The sequence below is a fragment of the Lycium barbarum genome, chromosome 3 (genome assembly GCF_019175385.1).
Source record: "Lycium barbarum isolate Lr01 chromosome 3, ASM1917538v2, whole genome shotgun sequence".
Taxonomy (NCBI): Eukaryota; Viridiplantae; Streptophyta; class Magnoliopsida; order Solanales; family Solanaceae; genus Lycium; species Lycium barbarum.
Window position 1 is genome coordinate 113,694,842 of NC_083339.1, and position 18,456 is coordinate 113,713,297.

Here is an 18,456-nt window from a genome sequence, read left to right on the forward strand (position 1 = left end):
GCTGATGCTGCTGGTTGCAGGTATTAGCTGGTGGTGATAGTGGTTGGTAGCGGTTAAAAGTGGTGGATGATAGTGGCAATTACGACTAATAATTATGGTGGATGATAGTGAGAACTAATAGTAGTGATTAATGATGACAATGCTTGGCGAAATATAATGGATGATGGTGATTGACGGTGGTGTTGGTGGCTTGTTGTAGTAATGGTGTAGGTTGATAGCGATAATTGTAAATGGTGACTAATGGCAGTGATGGCTAACTGTGATGATTGGATCCGATAGTGGTTGTAGTTGAGGATAATGGTGCATGGTTGTGAGTGGTGGGCAGTATAATAGTTGATAACGGTGGGGATGACAATTAGCTATGAAAGTAAATGTAGTGATATGTTGTAATCTTTGTAGAAATTCTTGAGTAGACATCTTAATGATATTAAAATTTTGTTATAGATCTTAATCATTTAAGATCTATTCAAATACATTAACTGGTAGTAAAATAAAATAAAATAAAAAACACAGTTAGATTAATATTTGAGTGGCAACAAAATGCAATTCCAAAAGTTATGAACAACCTCAAAATGAATCGCACCTATATAAGCAAAGACAAATAAAATCAAAGAAATCAACTATTTGTAGCCATCTAATTAGATTGGATTACCAGGGTTCAACTTTTTTCTTGAAGGTTATACGATAATATATACATTCCGTCATAATAATGTAGATTCTGTAGAATAGTAATACATTTTTTTGAGTGGATTGCCCTTCTTACGGGGTGGTCTTTAATTTTTGTCCCTCAAATTGCTGGTTTTTAATTTTTGTCCTTTGCTTAAAAAGGTAACAAAAATATCACGAGGTTCTGGGTTCAAATTCCCGCTCAGTAAAAAAAATAAAAAGCTCAAGGCAAGACTTTGCTAAAACTCTGCCTTTTGCGGCAAATTATGCCTTAAGGCATAACTAAAAGTCTGCCTTATAAGGCAAAGTCTGTCATCTTCGGCAGACTTTTAGTTATGCCTTAAGACAAAGTCTGCCGTCTCTAGAAGTCTGTCTTATGTGGCAAACTTTATCTTAAGGCATAACTAAAAGTCTGCCTTATAAGGCAAAGTCTGCCGTCTCCAGTAGATTTTTAGTTATGCCTTAAAAGCAAAGTCTGCCGTCTCTAGAAGTTTGCCTTATGCGGCAGACTTTACCTTAAGGCATAACTAAAAGTCTGCCGTCTCCAGTAGATTTTTAGTTATGCCTTAAGGCAAAGTCTCAGACAGATTTTTAGTTATGCCTTAAGGCATAGTCTGTCGCATAAGACAGACTTTTTGTAAAGGCTTGCCTTGCGATTTATTTTTATTTTTATGACTAAGCCAAGGTTCGAACCCAGAATCTCAGGGTATTTTAGGCGAAGTATAAAAATTAAGAGTCCGGAACCTAAATGACCCAATAAAAAACCAATTGAACCAAAATACCCTAAGAAAAAAAAAGGACACCAAAATACCTTTAACACATCTTTTTTATGTGTTATGTAAAAAGGTGTTAACATTCCCCATTAACATTCGTTACCCGAGCTTTTAAAAAAAAATTAAAAAGAAAAAACTTGCATAGCGCAGTAAATAGATGCGCTATGTGAACACAATCATCAATCCTTCAACAATTTCTGACAAGGTTGTTGTATTATAATTTTGTTGCTAACTTTCTGACAAATGGCATCATCGTAAGTATTACTCCCTCTGTTTCAATTTATGTAAATCTATTTGATTGGACACGACATTTAAAAAAGAGCGAAGACTTTTGAAACTTGTAGTTCAAAATAAGTCTTAAATATTTATGTGGCAGTAAATTATTTCATAAAGTGAATTTGTTTCCAAATTAGGAAAGAGGTCATTCATTTTGGCACGGACTAAAAAGGAAATAGGTTCATATAAATGGAAACAGAGGGAGTATAATTTTGTTGTCTTAGAAAATGATTATAATTCTTTTCTAAATATTATATTTTCGGTTGCCTAAGTCACTTAAATTAATAAGGAGTGGAAGTTATTTTTCGTAAGCATAAGCTAAGTCTTATTTTTGGCTGTCTTAGAAAATGATTATAATTATTTTCTTAAAATAAATATAAGCCACTTAAATTGATACGGAGATAATTATAATTATTTTCTTATAAAAAATGTAACACGCTTAAATTGACACGAAGGGATATTAATTTTTGAAGCATAAGTTAAGTGTTATATTTTTTTTGTTGTCATAGAAAATGATTAAAATTATTTTCTAAATCTTATATCATCGGTTGATTTAAAAAATGATTAAATTATTTTTCTAAAAAGAAAAGCAAGACACTTCAATTGATACGAATTTGGGATATTTTTTTCGTAGGCATAAGCTAATTTTATATATTTGGTTAGCTTAAAAATTAATTATAATTATTTTTATAAAAAAGTAAGACACTTAAATTGACATGAAGGGAATATTACTTTGAAGCATAGCTAAGTGTAATATTTCTTGTTGTCATAGAAAATGATTATGATTATTTTCTATATCTTATATCTTCGGTTGTTTTAAAAAATGATTAAATGATTTTCCAGCCTAATTTTATATGTTTGGTTATCTTAAAAATTAATTATAATTATTTTTATAAAAATGTAAGACACTTAAATTGACATGAAGGGGATATTATTTCGAAGCATAAGCTAAGTGTTATATTTCTTATTGTCATAGAAAATGATTATGATTATTTTATAAATCTTATATCTTCGGTTGTTTTAAAAAATGATTATATTATTTTATAAAAATAAAAGCAAAACACTTAAATTGATACGGATGGGATATTTTTTTCGCAAGCATAAGCTAAATCTTATATTTTTGGTTGTCTTAAAAAAATCTACAATTATTTTCTATAAAAGAAAGTAAGACACTTAAATTGATACATAAAGGATGTTGTTTTTCCTAAGCATATGCTAAGTATTATAATTTTATTATCTTAGAAATGGTTATAATTATTTCTGAATATTACATTTTTTGTTGCCTTAAAAAATAATTATAATTATTTCTAAAAAGAAAAGTAAGACACTTAATTAATATGGAGGGGATATTATTTTTCATAAGCTAAGTCTCTTTTTTGGTTGTCTTGATTATAATTATTTTCTAAAAAGAAGTATAAAACACTTAAAATGATACAGAGATGTTATTATTTTGTTAAGCATAAGTAAGTATAACTTATATGTTTGGTTATCTTATAAATAAGTATAACTATTTTTTATAAAAAAAAGGTAAGACACTTAAATTAATACGAGAGATATTATTTTTTCTAAGCATAAGCTAAGTGTTATATTTTTGGTTGTCTTAGAAATGATTATAATTATATTTTAGAAAGAAAAGTAAGACACTTAAATTAATACGAGAGGATAAGTATATATTTTTTTAGAAAATATCTATGATCTTTTTTAAGACAATCAATAAATATAAAACTAGCTCATTAATGATGCAACACAAATAGACGCGACAAACCTTCATTAATACTTCCTCCGTTTCAATTTATGTGAACCTATTTCATTTTTAATCCGTACAAAAAAGAATGACCCCTTTCCATATTTGAAAATAATTTATTTTTATGCAATGATTTATAACCACACAAAATATACATGTCTCATTTTACGCCACAAGTTCACAAGTCTTCTTTTTTTCCTTAAACTCCGTACCCATTCAAATAGGTTCAACATAAATTAAAACGGAGGGAGTATATAAGTTCACGCCTTAGCCTATTCTTAGACCGTTCATTAGGTTGGAAAAATTTGTTCTTTGCATAGCGCATATATTTGCTGCGTTATGCAGGTTTTTAATTTTTATTTTTTTTGAAAGCTCGGGTAACGAATGTTAACGGGGGACGTTAACACCTTTTTACATAACGCATAAAAAATGTGCGTTAAAGGCATTTTACCCCTTTTTTTTCTTGGGGTATTTTGGTTCAATTGGTTTTTTATTAAGTCATTTTGGTTTCGGACTCCAAAAATTAAAGATCAACAATTTGAGGGACAAAAATTAAAGACCACCCCCCATGAAGGACAATCGTGCAAATTGTCCATAGTAAATTGACATTGGGCACAGGGCAATTCGCCTTCTTTTGGGGTGGTCTTTAAATTTTGCCCTTCGGCTAACCCCATGGGTTCCAGGTTCGAACCCCGACACAGTCAAAATTTTAAAAAAAATTCGCAAGATAGAGTTTAAATTTCGCTATGCCCCGATTGACATACACTTGTGAAGGAATTACTAAAGTTATGCCGGACCCGACATACTTATGCCTTATGGGTTGACTTGACGTAAGTATGCCGGGTCCGGCATAACTTTGGTAATTCCTTCACAAGTTTATGCCGGGTCCGGCATAAAAGTTTGCCCATTAAAAGTATGCCCCCACGGGCATAAACTTGTTAAGGAATTACCAAACTTATGCCGGACCCGGCATACTTATGCCTTATGGGCAGACTTGGCATAAGTATGCCGGGTCCAGCATAACTTTGGTAATTCCTTCGCAAGTTTATGCAGGTGGGGGCATACTTTTAATGAGCAAACTTTTATAGTATGCCACATAAGGCGGAATTTTTCCTTAAGGCATAACTAAAAGTTTGCCTTATAAGGCAAAGTCTATACCTTAAGAAAAAGTTCTGCCTTATGGGGCATACTTTTGGTTATGCCTTAATTAAAAGTCTGCCCCATAAGGCATAGTTCCTTAAGGAAAAGTTTTACCCCATAAGACATAACTAAACTATGCCTTGAGGAAAAGTTATGCCCCCTCCGGCATAACTTTAGTTTTTCCTTAAGGATTTTATGCCGGATCCGGTATACACTCCCCCCAACCCTGCCTTGCGAAATTATTTTTTTATTTTATGCCTGAGCGGGAGTTCGAACCCAGAACCTCAGGTATTCAAGCGAAGGGCAAAATTTAAAGATCACAAATATGAGAGGCAAAATTTAAAGACCACCCCAAAAGAAGGGCAATCCGTGCAAAAAAAATGTTGGGCACGCTCATAGCACGGACTTCCCACTAGCAAGTACCAATACTTATAAGACACACCATATACTTGTAATGCGTGCTGGAACTGGAAGTGATGGAGCTCTCTTTTAATGGGGTACATAATATAAATGGGCCAGCTTGACCATGATTCCATCCAAGCAGACTAGACACTAGGCCACTAGGGCTTGATTTATATTTTATAGTGGCATCAAATAGAGTTTCACTAACTTCAAATATTAATATTTGAAATATTAGTTTGATGAGTATTTAAAATGAAATTATTATTTTTATTAACATATCTTTAAAATTTACAAATATAACTTTTAGCTTTCAAATGTTGTTTCTCGAGTTTAACTAAACTTCCTTTTATATAAAAAAAATCCAAATCAAATATTGTTCAAACGACTATTTGATATAACGTTTCCTTCTACATCCGCTCCTCATTTTTGCTTTTGTTATTTCATTCTCTTATATTTGTCTTCGCCTTAAAAAACGTTTCAATAACAGTTCTGCAACATGATGAATGTATTCATAATCATTGTATCAATGTTATGGTTGTTCAAGGAATGCTTGAAAAATCCCACTTTTCTTTTTTCTTTGGGAAAAAAAGTTCAAAATTGTCCATCGCCAATTTTGTATTGCTTCACTTTGTCATCAGTTCAAAGTTGGTAACAAAAATATCCTCATTAATACCCTTTTGTATTATATTTGTCCTTTTTACTAACTTATCTCTTCCTAGACCACTATTCTTTAAGTCAACGTTGACTTTTACTTGCACTTAACACTTTTTCAAAATCCTCATCCACCCATGGTGTGCTTAATATCCCTCACTCTCTTTTGTTTCCTTTTTTTTTTTCAAAAAACATTTTCATTGGTGTGCTTTTTTGGTACAGATATTTAATAAATGAATTTATTTTTATCATTCTTTTTGAACAAATTGAAATTTTATGATAAAGCTTTAAATTAGGGTCTAAAATTTTGTGACTGCAAATGTTTGACGACAATCTATGACTGTAAGATTGAGTAATATATGAGCAAACATTAGACAGTCTAACCTTATCTGAAAGAATAATTTTCGAAAGACTATATTTGCACAACTTTTAAAGATACGAACAAAATATAAACCGTATTCTAAAAGGACGCATTTGCTTAAACAAGCCTTTTTCCTTCCCTCAAATCTTCCTTCGCCTACAACCCATAAACAATGGATGGCAAAAAGTTAAAGCAATATCAAGTAGTTGACGTGCAAAATTAGACATTTTTTCTTAATCTTTACTACACCCATAATCGAGAAAGGATCCTAAATTATCAGTTTTGAAGACACCTTCAACTTTCGACTAGTATCCAACAATCCAACATAATAATACTTTTCAAAATATAGCAACTTAGTGGAAAAAGGGGTCTCTTTTAGGCTAATATTATAATTCTCTCTACCTCCTAGTATTATTAGTTATCGACTTATCGTATTGATTTTTCTTAGTATATCTCTGTAAAAGTTCCTAAATTCTTTTTTTACTCAGGGTCGAAGCATTAACGAGATTGTTGTGATTATTATATGGGGTTGCATAAAGTTGTATGAGCCTAAATTTGAGAATCAATATATGTATCTTCTGTTCAAATTGTAACTGGTCATAGAAGATCATTTCCTCTTAAGTGATTCTAACTGGGTGTAGAATAACACAAATTCTTTGCTTTCTTTTCCCTACTATTTTCTTGTTTTGCTTCTGTTCTCAATTATTTCAGGAATATGCAATGAAATCTCGAGGTATTTCAGTCAGAAATATAACCACAATTATCAAGATTGGTTATATATTTGAATATTAAATCGTAGATCAAAAAGAAAATTTCATGTAGTAAAGGTCTACAATAGTACTATTTTACAGAAAGGAAAATTCTTGTCCATACAAACTGATTCTACTTTTGAATTTTTTTATATCATGAGTATATTGACATGGTAACTGAAAAATTGTATACATCTCTAGTCTATCTAATACTACAAATTATCATCATCAAGAATCTTGATGCCTTACAAGTAAATTTGAGGACCTATGCACCAACAACCTGCAAACATATATGGACAACAACATCCTTTTCAAAATTTTAATCTCAATTGAATTCTCCTCCTTTTTGCTTGATAACCATGGTGTCTGGGCAAACTAGACCCACCTCCTTTGACTCTTTATTTAGAGTTTGTTCGAACTTCAGTATTTGAAACACGGGGGAAATATTGAAATATCGATCTTGAACTAATTGCATCAAGATCAATTGTGAAGAGGATTTGGTCCGCTAGGGACTAATCTTCGTGACACTAGGTGCAATTTTTTCCCTTTTGCATAGTGAGGAATGGTATTGAAGTACCTGTAAAACGTTGAATAGAACTTGGCTCTTATTCTTTCTTCATTTTCAGCATGATCTGCTTCATTGCAGATGCACATATGGACCTTTCCCAAAAGGACTATTAAGGTAATGAACAATAGCAAAAATGATCGAATCCCCATTATCCAAGTGTTATAAGGGAGAAGAAATGAAAGAGATCTAAAAAGGGGATTTTTCTAAATGATGGAACTTGGGTTAATGTTGAAAATGTATTTATATAGGGAATGATCGTCTCTTGAAGTTTAGTCAAACAAGATTATAAGAATCTTAGAATTTCAAGAAAATGGTTTAGCTTTGCATAAAGTCAATAAGAGCACTTTGCAAGAAATTGGAGTTGACCTTTACAAAAAAACTGTTCTTTGAATGGCCCCAGCCCAAACATGTCCAATTACTTGTTTTGGTGCTCAACAACCCCATTGAATGATTATATAAGTTTAGCATTTATTTTGATCGTGAGAAAAATATTCACACAATCAGATCACTTAGAAAGAATAAATGAACAGTTAGGTGCGTGAAACCTCTCGTTCACACATGTTTCAAGGAAGGGTTCACCCCAAGGGGGTGTCAAGTAGGTAGTTTATTCTAAGCAAGCAACAGTCATTTTACAGCTCGAACTCATGATCTATAGGTCACACGAAAATAACTTTACCGTTCAAGCCTCCCTTTCATTACTTAAAAGGTATATTATAGATAAATTTATTTAATACACGTTGATCGATAAACTAGAATAAAGGGTAATTGAAAATTGCATTATTTGGTTTAAAAATACATTGTTTTATCACTGTATAGAACAGATGCCACCAAACTGTATGGGGTACCTAGGAATATATGAGCTCATTTGTCAAACTGCGCTAGGCACGAGATAATGTCATAAGCCTAAACTCAGAATATTATTACTACAAAAGAAAATAAGAATAAGAAAGTCTTCTCTCCTTTGCCGTACATCAAGTATCCACCGGCATTGTAATTCCTCTGATCCAACGGATGCTAGGTTCCGCATAATGGGCATGGAAAAAATTAACTTGGATTCCTAGCTTGTTCTTATTTGTGCGATTGACTATTCATAGAGTTGAATGTCTTTATTAATTTGATTTATTAATCAAGTACATAATGGTTGTCAACTCTTGAGAAACGCCGAGGAGTCTTATGTCACGTTGCAGGCCGCTAAAATAATTTATTGTTAAAACCAGGTAATGACAGCAAGCCAAAAAACTAATCAACGTGGCCGCCAGTATCCATATTTTGACCTTGTAATCCAACTCTTCATCCTTTCAGTGACATTGTATCATCTGTTTTCTTTAACAATTTTTAATCTCCTACTGTCTTACAAGTATAAAAATGGCTGATGCACGAAGCGTCTCGCGTTCATGCAGGTTCGAAGAAGGACCGCATCTCAAATGGGTGTAATATTGACGTAAGTATTAGTGATTGATTCCACGATTCGAACCTGTAATCTATAGGTCACAAGGAGATTATTTTATCGTTAGGCGAATTCATAACCTATAGGTCATAGTCATACTATCATACTATGAAATGTGACAATGGCATTATAATGACTGGGGATCATTAATATAACTCCATAAAATCATCTTTTTTTAATCGAAGTCAATTGTTGAATTGAAAGTTTATGGCTAAAAACTATGACATCCTTCAACTGCCACAGTGAACCACCCTTACCCTATCCCAATATTTCTAGTCTGCCAGTTCTAAATTAAGCTATAGCTAGCAAACAAGATAATTAATCTAATCTGCAATAAGCTAACTATTCCGTTATCAATCTTCAAGCTACATTACTTTTGAGTTTTTTGTGTTTTGTAGCAGCATTATGGCTAAACACAGCACCAATAACTAGTTTGGTAAGTGAACTGCACAATCAAGATCCTAAAGAAGCTGACTGATAAAGAAAAGAAATTAAAAACATGAATCCATATCAAGTTGTACATACATAATGATTGGATTATCATAGTATCAGCACAAATTACAAGGAAACACATGCTGTTAAAAGTTTTTCATCTTTTCATACATGTCAGATTTCCAGATATGGACCAGAACTCTAATATTCTCTGTAATGGCCTGACGGGGGTAAAACCTCTGTATCATAAAACGAAAGAGAGGTACTTCATATATTATCAGTTGTGAAGAGGATTTGGTCCTCCGGGAACAACATGGTATACACCAACATAATTCTTGCTTCCAGTTAACTTTTCTGGCTGATAAGCTGCACTTAAATGGCGTAATACAGACACCGAAGACATAGTTGTAACTTTTCTTTCTTTTGTTTCTGCAATACCAGCTCTGCTAATAAGTCTGCAATCTGCATAATGGAATGCTATTAAAACCAAAATCAAAACCAGGAGTAGAAGAAATGAAGTAGGAGGTTTCATGATTTAAGTACAAGAGAGATGCTTTTAATGAAGATGTACAAGAGGAGACAGGTCTATTCAGGCTGCTTTGTTTGTATGTGTACCAAGGTGATTGAAGTCTATTTATAAAAGATCAGGCCACGTTTACGGAGCTACATACAGCCAAAGTAGTCAATCAATCAAATAAAACTTGATGTAGACTTCAGAATGATAAAGCTACTGGTGTATATATCTGCTCCTCCTTGCATTAATTTTGATATAATATTCATCTGGAGGCAAATTGTGTGAGGGATTCCTTGAGATTGTGTTCCTTCTACCAACAGTTCAGTGTATTGCTTAAATATAGAAATCATTTTTAGCTACTTTTGTCCCTTTATAACTTCTAAACGGCAACTTCTAATTTCACCCTCCATAGTCTTAAGACCAGTATCCAAGTAAAATACATCTTATCACAAACTGTTCGAGAAGTGAATAGGGGAGGGGGAAGAGGTAGCATTCTTTGTGAAGATAAAACAAGCGTCCAACTTATTTTAAATACATCAGTCCATTTTTTTTCTTTTTATAACGGTGATATGCAGGTCATCTAGCGAATGTCTCGACTATTCCATTGAGTACCTGCTATCTGTCACCACAAGTGCGGAATATCTCTGTCCACTAAGGTTAAGGTTTAGACAGATTGGAACTAACCACCTACCATATTGTCTTTGTCGGAATTAGGACCCTGATCTCCCATGATTTTGATTTTGGTTTTGGCCCACTTTATTAACTGCTAGGCTACACCCTTAAAGCTACAAGGCCAATTCATAGAATATGATGAAGTGGGTAATTCCAAGAGGAGAGAGTTAAAACAGGAATATGGTCATGGTGTCAGTACATAGGAAACCAAATGATGTGGTCCTAGCACAGGTAAACAGAAACTACCTTGCATTATCACTTTCCGTGGGCCATATGAGAAATATCTAGTTTTGATAGTTGATATTGATTCTACTACCAAAAATTTCCCTTCTTCCTACGGCCAAATGAGGGGAGTGCTTCAACAACGACAAGAACGGGGAAGGGGTGTGAGGCTCTTAGCTATGGCTACCACAAGAAGAGATGCACTTGATATAAGGGGGAATTACTACCACTTGAAGACATACAGGTGAACTTCACGATTGGTAATCAAGTATGAGCTCTATCAATACCTGCAATTGCAGGGATTAAAAGGCTTGTTCATTATTTCATACACCAAATCAAATAGAGTAACTCGAATACCTAAGGAGTTTAGATCCTAGAAACAACATTCATCTGACACAAAATAATACATATATCTTCACAATGCCATGTCTTTGTATCTCCGATAGAACTGTTCCCATAGTGCTCAGCTTGTTGATGGAAATTGTATGCCAATTAGTCCTTCTTGTCAGTGTCACCGTCAGACTTGTCCACGGATTCAGCAACAACACTTCCGGATGGACCATCTTCCGATGGCTTAGCGCTCTCTGATGCAACAGCTTCTGCTGGCTTAGCTTCACGATCGGTTGAGTCAACAGATTCACCATTAGCTGCACCATCACTTACTGGTACTGTCTGCTTGACAGTCCCAACCTTGACATACTTGCTCATGAATTTATATTCCCAATCTTGCAAGGCCTCAAGCTCAAATGGACTAAGGCCAGAGATATCACCAGTGAGATCTTTTTCCTCAAAGGACATCTTCGCCAGAGCTCTACTAGCATCCTTTCCAGCAAATAATGCATAAGGTCCTCCAGGTCCATAGAACATTCTGCACAAAAAAGCAAACAGATTTAGAATATAAGGTGTTAGCTCATAGCATTTAAGTGAGCTACTGAAACAATAATAGACCTTAGCAGTTAAAACCTATAGGTTTAAAGTTGATCAAGATACCATTTTTTGATAGGAAAAGTTGATCAAGATGCTTTTTTAAGATAAAGGTCGTGTCTGGGCCAACTTGTGCGCGCCTCAATTGTTCTATTAGGTACCTGCTATCTCCCACCGACACGTGTAACGGATAACTCTACTCACCAAGGCTAGGATCAAGATACTTAGGCAATAATTAGGGATAGGAACTCATTTTTTGTAGAATGGTAACAATAAGGGATAGGAACTCATTCAAACTCAACTAGGGGTATTTGATCCTCCAAGGATTTCCTGGACCAATGTAATGCACATTCAGACCGACAGGATCATATATGAAAACCATTTGAATGGTGACAATAAGCGATAGGAACTCATTCAAACTCAACTCGGGGTATTTGATCCTCCAAGGATATAATCCTGGAATCATATATGAAAACCATTTAAACTGGAGATTAGATGGAATGCTTCACGGAGACAAACCAAGTTCACCAGACATAACAAAGTAAATATTTCCTAAACAGAAACTAATTCATACAAAAGCCTTCTTGATTGCAATCCAAAAGATGATCTATGATTTCTCTAACTGCTTGAATTAAAACTGGAAAATATAAGTCACTCTAGAGAGAATCACATAAAAAGTTGGAGTGTTCCAAGAAAGAATCACAGTCAATTCAAGACTGCTTTAAGTCCTCACAATCTCAGTCTTGCCATTGTATTAGGCCTCAATCCTAATGGCTACGTGGCTGGCAGACCCATATAAAAAGAACTTATTTTTTCCAACTGTCGCACCTATACACTAAAGAGAAAACACATTGATGTTTTTTTCAACAATGATAGTGTTAGGATCAGCTCATGCGCACCTACTATTCCATCAGATAAGTACTACCTCTCACAAGCACCGTTTCCAGATAACTTGCCCACCAAGGCCTAGGCATATACAATTTTTTCTCTGCTCGAATTTGAGCACTGATCTTCCATGATTTTCTACCATTTCATTGGTGTTACTGATTGTCACACCTACACACTACAATTATTTCCAGTATTCGACCAATTCACAAGTCGAATCCACTACGATCGTGTAAATAGCGAATATCAGTCTGAAAACTTGAGCAAAGTTAGTTAATCTTTTTTCCCCGACAAGTAAAAAGGCTTAAACAGTTCAAGGAAAAGGGAACAAAGATTGACTCTACAATCAGTAACACTTAATTTTCTTCTCTACCAAAAGTTTCCCAATTTTCACATAAAGCTTAGAACTTTACACGACAAGAAGCTCATAATTCTAAAAGTCAAAAGCTTCATATAGAAAGTAAAAAAGATGAAAAATTACCATAAGAAAACCTACCCAGAATACGGAATAGGCTTAGACCACTTAGTAAAACCAAGAAAACTACCTGCTTTGAGAAACATCATAGATCTGAGCCTTAATTGCCATCAACAAAGGCTTCTTGGAATCAGACCCATCATATTGCTTTAACTCTTCTTCAGTAATCTCACCAAGCTGAACTGGGGGAGGCAAAGGCTGCATCTGTTCCTCAATATTTCTAGGCCTCTGTTGATGCCCATGATCAGATGAACCAAAAAACTCAGAGACAACATAGTAAAAAGCAAGTGCCAAAGCGACCAGTGTAAAAAAGGTTGCTGGAGAGAGACCAGTGTAAGCTGTGATGGAATCTTTCAATGTTTCCCATAACTCTACGGCCATATTTGGAGGAGAAGAAGAAGGAAGAAGGAAATATCTGATTCTATTGTTGGGCGAGAGAAACAAAGAGGTTTCTTGATTTCCGATGACTAATCAGGTTTTGTTTATATTGTTTAGTCATAATTTTCTTGTGCTGGAAGGACTAGTTGAGCTGTTCATTTTGGACTTTGCGACTGACCATATGTGATTACTTGCACCTTTTGTTTTGACCTAACATTTTCCATTTAGATTAATAAAAAAGTTAGCGGTTCAAATTTGAGCACGGTGTAGCTCAATTAGTTGACTATCTAAATTTTTATTTTATTAGTGAGGGTTTGAATCGCAAGTTGTAATTTTCTCCTCCATTTCCTCTTCCCCTTCCCCTACCCCCTATGTAATAAAAGAAAAAGTACTGCAGATTAGGTGTTTACGGTTCGATTTCGATCGATTTTTCTCTAAAATAAAATTAAATCAATTAAGATGAATCCAAATCAAACTAATCAAGTTGATTTTTCATCACTTTGATTTTTATCGATTTTGTCATTTAATTCAATTTTGTCGGCTTTTTATAAAAAAATTATAATAATATACTTTCAAGCATATGCTTTCTTTTTTGATAAACAATATACATTCCATTAGTCATGCTGTAGGCTTAGCTCAGCGAGGTGCAGTGACCAAAAGGAGAAAGTTTCAGAATTTTTTCTAAGTACATTTTGGACAGGTGAGCTCACTGAGCTAAGCTCAAAGCAAGGTAGGACCTCACTATAGAGCTCGCTCCGCAAGCCAAGGCGTCCAAATGTGTTGTCCTATAAATTCAACACTTAACTTGAAAATTTATTTGTCAGACATTCCAACTTCATAGAAAACTCTTGAAGGACGATTTTTCTGTTCTCTTAACCTCCCACATCAAGGTAAGAACATCTTTTCGATTTTTAATCAATCCTAGCACTGAATACATGATTCTTCACGTGATTCCTAAACAAAAACATAGGATTTCCAAGGTAATCCTTCTCAAGTTATTCAAGCTAGGGTTTTGGGTGTTTTTCGTTAGAGAAGCAAACTAGTTCGTTGAATTAGAGTATTTACAAGTATGTAGGGCTTCTATCCACGTGTGGGAACATCTTTTTTCTTTCCCACGATACATTTGATTCATGAACAACATTTTCCCTCAGATTTCTAGGGTATTTGGTCTCAATTCATGATAAACCCTAGATACATGTTTTAAGGAAATTATACACATATATGTCATGCTCAAACACGTTTCAGTATTTATATTCATGAATATCATTTTGACTTTCATGAATCCGTCTGCAATCCATGTAAACTTATGATTTGGAGTCCATAAGTTCTTAATTTCAAGTCATGACCCCATGTTACTCTACTCCAAGGATTTTACATGTTTTCCATGTCTCTTGAAAATACATTTGATATATCTATATATATGTATATTCATGTTAAACTATATACAAATCATGTCTTATGAAATCCATGGGCTTTTAAGCCAACCATGTTCACATTCACGTTTTGGGAGTAGCATAGATTTACAGAGAAGGTTTAAACACCTGAAACTACGTATGCCAATGTAGGATAAGGATTACTCCTCTACTACAAAAAGGGGATTTAGTGGACATTTAAAAGAGCTTTAGCGGCAATTGTTATTGCCACTAAAGCCTTTAACAGTCATTGCTCTTCAGCCGGCAACACCGAGGTCAGCAAAGGCTTTAGTGGTCGCTACGGGAAACGCTGGTAAAGGCCAGTCTTTATGTCACGACCCAACCCGCCATGACTGGCACCCACACTAACTCCTAATGGGCGAACCAATACGCTTAACCATCTACTCATTCAAAGTGCATTTTTACTTAGCCAATTCATTCAGTTCACAATAAATTAAACTCAAGATCAAATCAAAAGTAGTCATTCCATAAAACAAAATGTAAATGTGGAAGTCCTAACTATTATAACCCCAAAATCCGAAAGTTACCGTACAAGGACTCTAATAAAAAATATGTCTAAGGAACTCATACTGTCTGAAATAAATAAACATCAATGTTTGGAATGGAAATAGACATTAGATAAAGAGAGATCTTCGGGCGGCCTGGCACGGATAGAAGCTCAACCTCAATCTGTCAGCAAGTGGTCTTAGCTAAGTGTGAGGTCGAGTAGCAGTCTCTAGATCACAATCTGCACTCAAAAGAATGCAGCTAGGTAGTATTAGTACAAACACTATGTACCGGTGAATATTATAGGCCGACTAAGATTAGTATCATGCATGAATCATAAAATTAATAAAATAGACAGACCAGTCAACAACACATACTCAGATAGCCAACACCAAGTAAATCAATGATATTAACAATCAAGTCAACGGAAACAAGCAATGGAATAAACCTCCCAACAACATTCTCACTTGCTTAGTCACTGATCACTCACGTACATACATGCTAATTGGTGTATTTGCCCAATAGCCATGACCTGCGGGGGACCATGGTGTCCATGTACCACTCGTTCCGGAATGAACGTCGGACCACGAGCTCACAACTAGGCCACATCCTCACCCCATGTCAAATGTGCCTTTGATCTAGGTCACATCCTCACCCTCTGTCAAATGTGCCTTTATATATATATATATATAGGCATGGGTTGGAGGTGGTTTCGTCGTCCACCTCCAACTCATGTTAAAAAAAAAAAAGTGGATCCCATATTTTAAAAAATCAAGCAATATCAAAAAAATAAAAAAAATAAACGTGGATCCCATATTAAAAAATCAAGCCATATCCATGTAATTCTCAAAGTATCCCCCATTAAGTTAGTAATGGTGATTAATTTTTCAAAAGTAGTTCTGAATATATTAGTATCAACCTTCATTTTTTAAAAGTTACTATTACAACTGATTACATTTTGTAGTTCCATGGGTGATATCTTACCTCACCAACTGTAATTCTATAATCAAATTAATTGAATATTGTTACAACCGGAAAAAAAAAAAAAAAACGTGGGCCCCATATTAAAAAATCAAGCAATATCCATGTAATTCTCAAAATATCTCCCATTAAGTCAATAATGGTGATTAATTTTTCAAAAGTAGTTCTGAATATATTATTATCAAGCTTAATTTTTTAAAAGTTACTATTACAACTGATTACATTTTGTAGTTCCATGGGTGATATCTTACCTCACCAACTGTAATTCTATAATCAAATTAATTGAATATTGTTACAACTGATAAAATTTATTACTCGGATGTTTATTGCAGTACTGTTTAATATCCTAAAAAGAAACTAAGGTGGGTATTACATTCTCAAAAGGAATTTTCCAATGTCTTAAGTTTCTAATTATATACGGAGCACCATAATAGCCAAAATAATTTATTGGTACATACTTATGATAGGTTAAGTAAAAAAAAGGGATAGAAATCTTATACCGCATCTATGCCCATGTTATATGACACAATATACATAATCACCATATGTATAAAAAGTTTCACGTTTTAGCCTAGGGGAATGGTAGTTCAAATGACATTTCCGTATTTAGAAGTGGTTAAAAATTCAATAAGTTTTGAAATTCTGATTCAAATTTGATTAAGGCGTAGTTTAAAAAGTGTCTATTAGGCTTTTTCTTAAATAAAGTCATATAAACTGAAACAAAGAAATAACATCATGGCACAAATTATTGAACCCGTGCTTCCAAAATTTCTATCTTTACATACGTGACTTTCAAGAAATGTTGTAGAATATATCAATTCTTTTTATAATTGCATAAAAATAAAATTATAAATATACGTTGAATAAAATTATAAATATACGTTGAATAAAATTATAAATATATGTTGGATCCGTGCTGGCATGGGCGCTGGTATCTAGTATATATATATATATATATATATATATACATATTTATTATCACATCACTTTCGATGATCAATTATCAAGTACTATCCCATTTTCATCAAAAAGATCATATTAACTTCTCACCACAATTTCCACCAACATATAGATCACAGCACATCGTATAATGGCATTAAGCCCACATTAACACTCAATCAATAGCATATAGGAATTCCAACCACACACTATGCCCGAAGACTAGACATGCTTTCTCCTATCAATCTCATAACACATACAATCAACTAATCAAAGTCTAACTCAAGTAGACCGTAACCTACCTCAACTGCAGAGCTGGAACAATGCGAATCACTCTGATATAGCCTTTCCCTTCCGTAATGCCTCGGAACGCTCAAAGTCCAGCAATTAAGATGCTAAATAAGTCACAATCCCTCTAGTCAACGATATCAATTCAATGAACACCCTTCCACTTTACCCCTTTTCTATTGGGTGAATGCTTACTAAGTGTAAATCATCCTAACATTAGCCTTATCAATCATAAACTATCAATTCATAAGGTTATTCATTCAAGTTATCTCTTACAAGCAATTTCTATGGTCAAGCTACCATCTTTATGAAACCCTAAGTCTCAATTCACTTAGTTCATGTCTCTAACGGTTCAATTCGTGATTAGAAAGTGATAACCCAAGCCTTTAGATGGTAATCACACAATGATATTCATAACCCACTGACTATTAAAGGTCTATTAAGTTCTAGGGTTACTAGTCACTAGTCTCAATTCACCATTGTAGACCCATTAGAATGATGATAATCTTAGAGATGAAAGCGCAATGAAGGAAGGAATGGTTGAGACTTACCTCTAAAGAATATTCTTTCCCTAGCCTTAGAATTTCGCCCTAGGTACTTCTTGAGAACTGTTTTGGAGTTTTATGAATAAAGAATTCGGACTAAGTGTTTAAAAACACGATTTACTGTCCCTGTCGATCGCTACGGCTGTCATTCTGTCACTGCAGCAGTCTCGCTATAGCGGGCAAGGGCCCGCTGTAGCGGACATCCACCAATGCTACCTTCCGTTGTGGCGAGCATGGACCCATCATAGCGCAACCGCTATAGCGGTCCAGTGTCCGCCATAGCGGACACCCCACTTCCCATAAGTCCGTGGCGGCGAGAGATCCGCTGCTACAGCTGCCCCGCTGCAGCGGTACTTTGTCTGCCACAGCGGTGCCACTAAACTAGTGAGCTCGCTAATTTCCACAGTTTTCCACTCTACTATACGACGCTTCATCCGAGGCCTCACAAACACAAACAAAACATGCACAATAATGTAAAAACACCATACGCACTCGCCCGTGGCCT

General features: G+C 34.5%; 1 protein-coding gene across 1 annotated transcript; it reads right to left on the reverse strand.

The window, feature by feature from the left end:
* Positions 1 to 10,821: 10,821 nt before the first annotated feature.
* LOC132631878 (membrane steroid-binding protein 1-like) lies at positions 10,822 to 13,445 on the reverse strand. Its single transcript, XM_060347595.1, has 2 exons — positions 12,972 to 13,445; positions 10,822 to 11,485 (listed from the first exon to the last, which is right to left on the reverse strand). The coding sequence occupies exons 1-2, from the start codon at positions 13,280 to 13,282 to the stop codon at positions 11,110 to 11,112; spliced, it is 687 nt and encodes a 228-aa protein (XP_060203578.1). The 5' UTR covers positions 13,283 to 13,445; the 3' UTR covers positions 10,822 to 11,109.
* Positions 13,446 to 18,456: the final 5,011 nt, after the last annotated feature.

Excerpts from the sequence above, each read along its gene's own strand:
- LOC132631878 (XM_060347595.1), bottom strand. The coding sequence starts at position 13,282 with ATGGCCGTAGAGTTATGGGAAACATTGAAAGATTCCATCACAGCTTAC. Across the intron at positions 11,486-12,971 it reads TATGATGTTTCTCAAAGCAG|AATGTTCTATGGACCTGGAG; the intron begins GTAGTTTTCTTG and ends TTTTTTGTGCAG.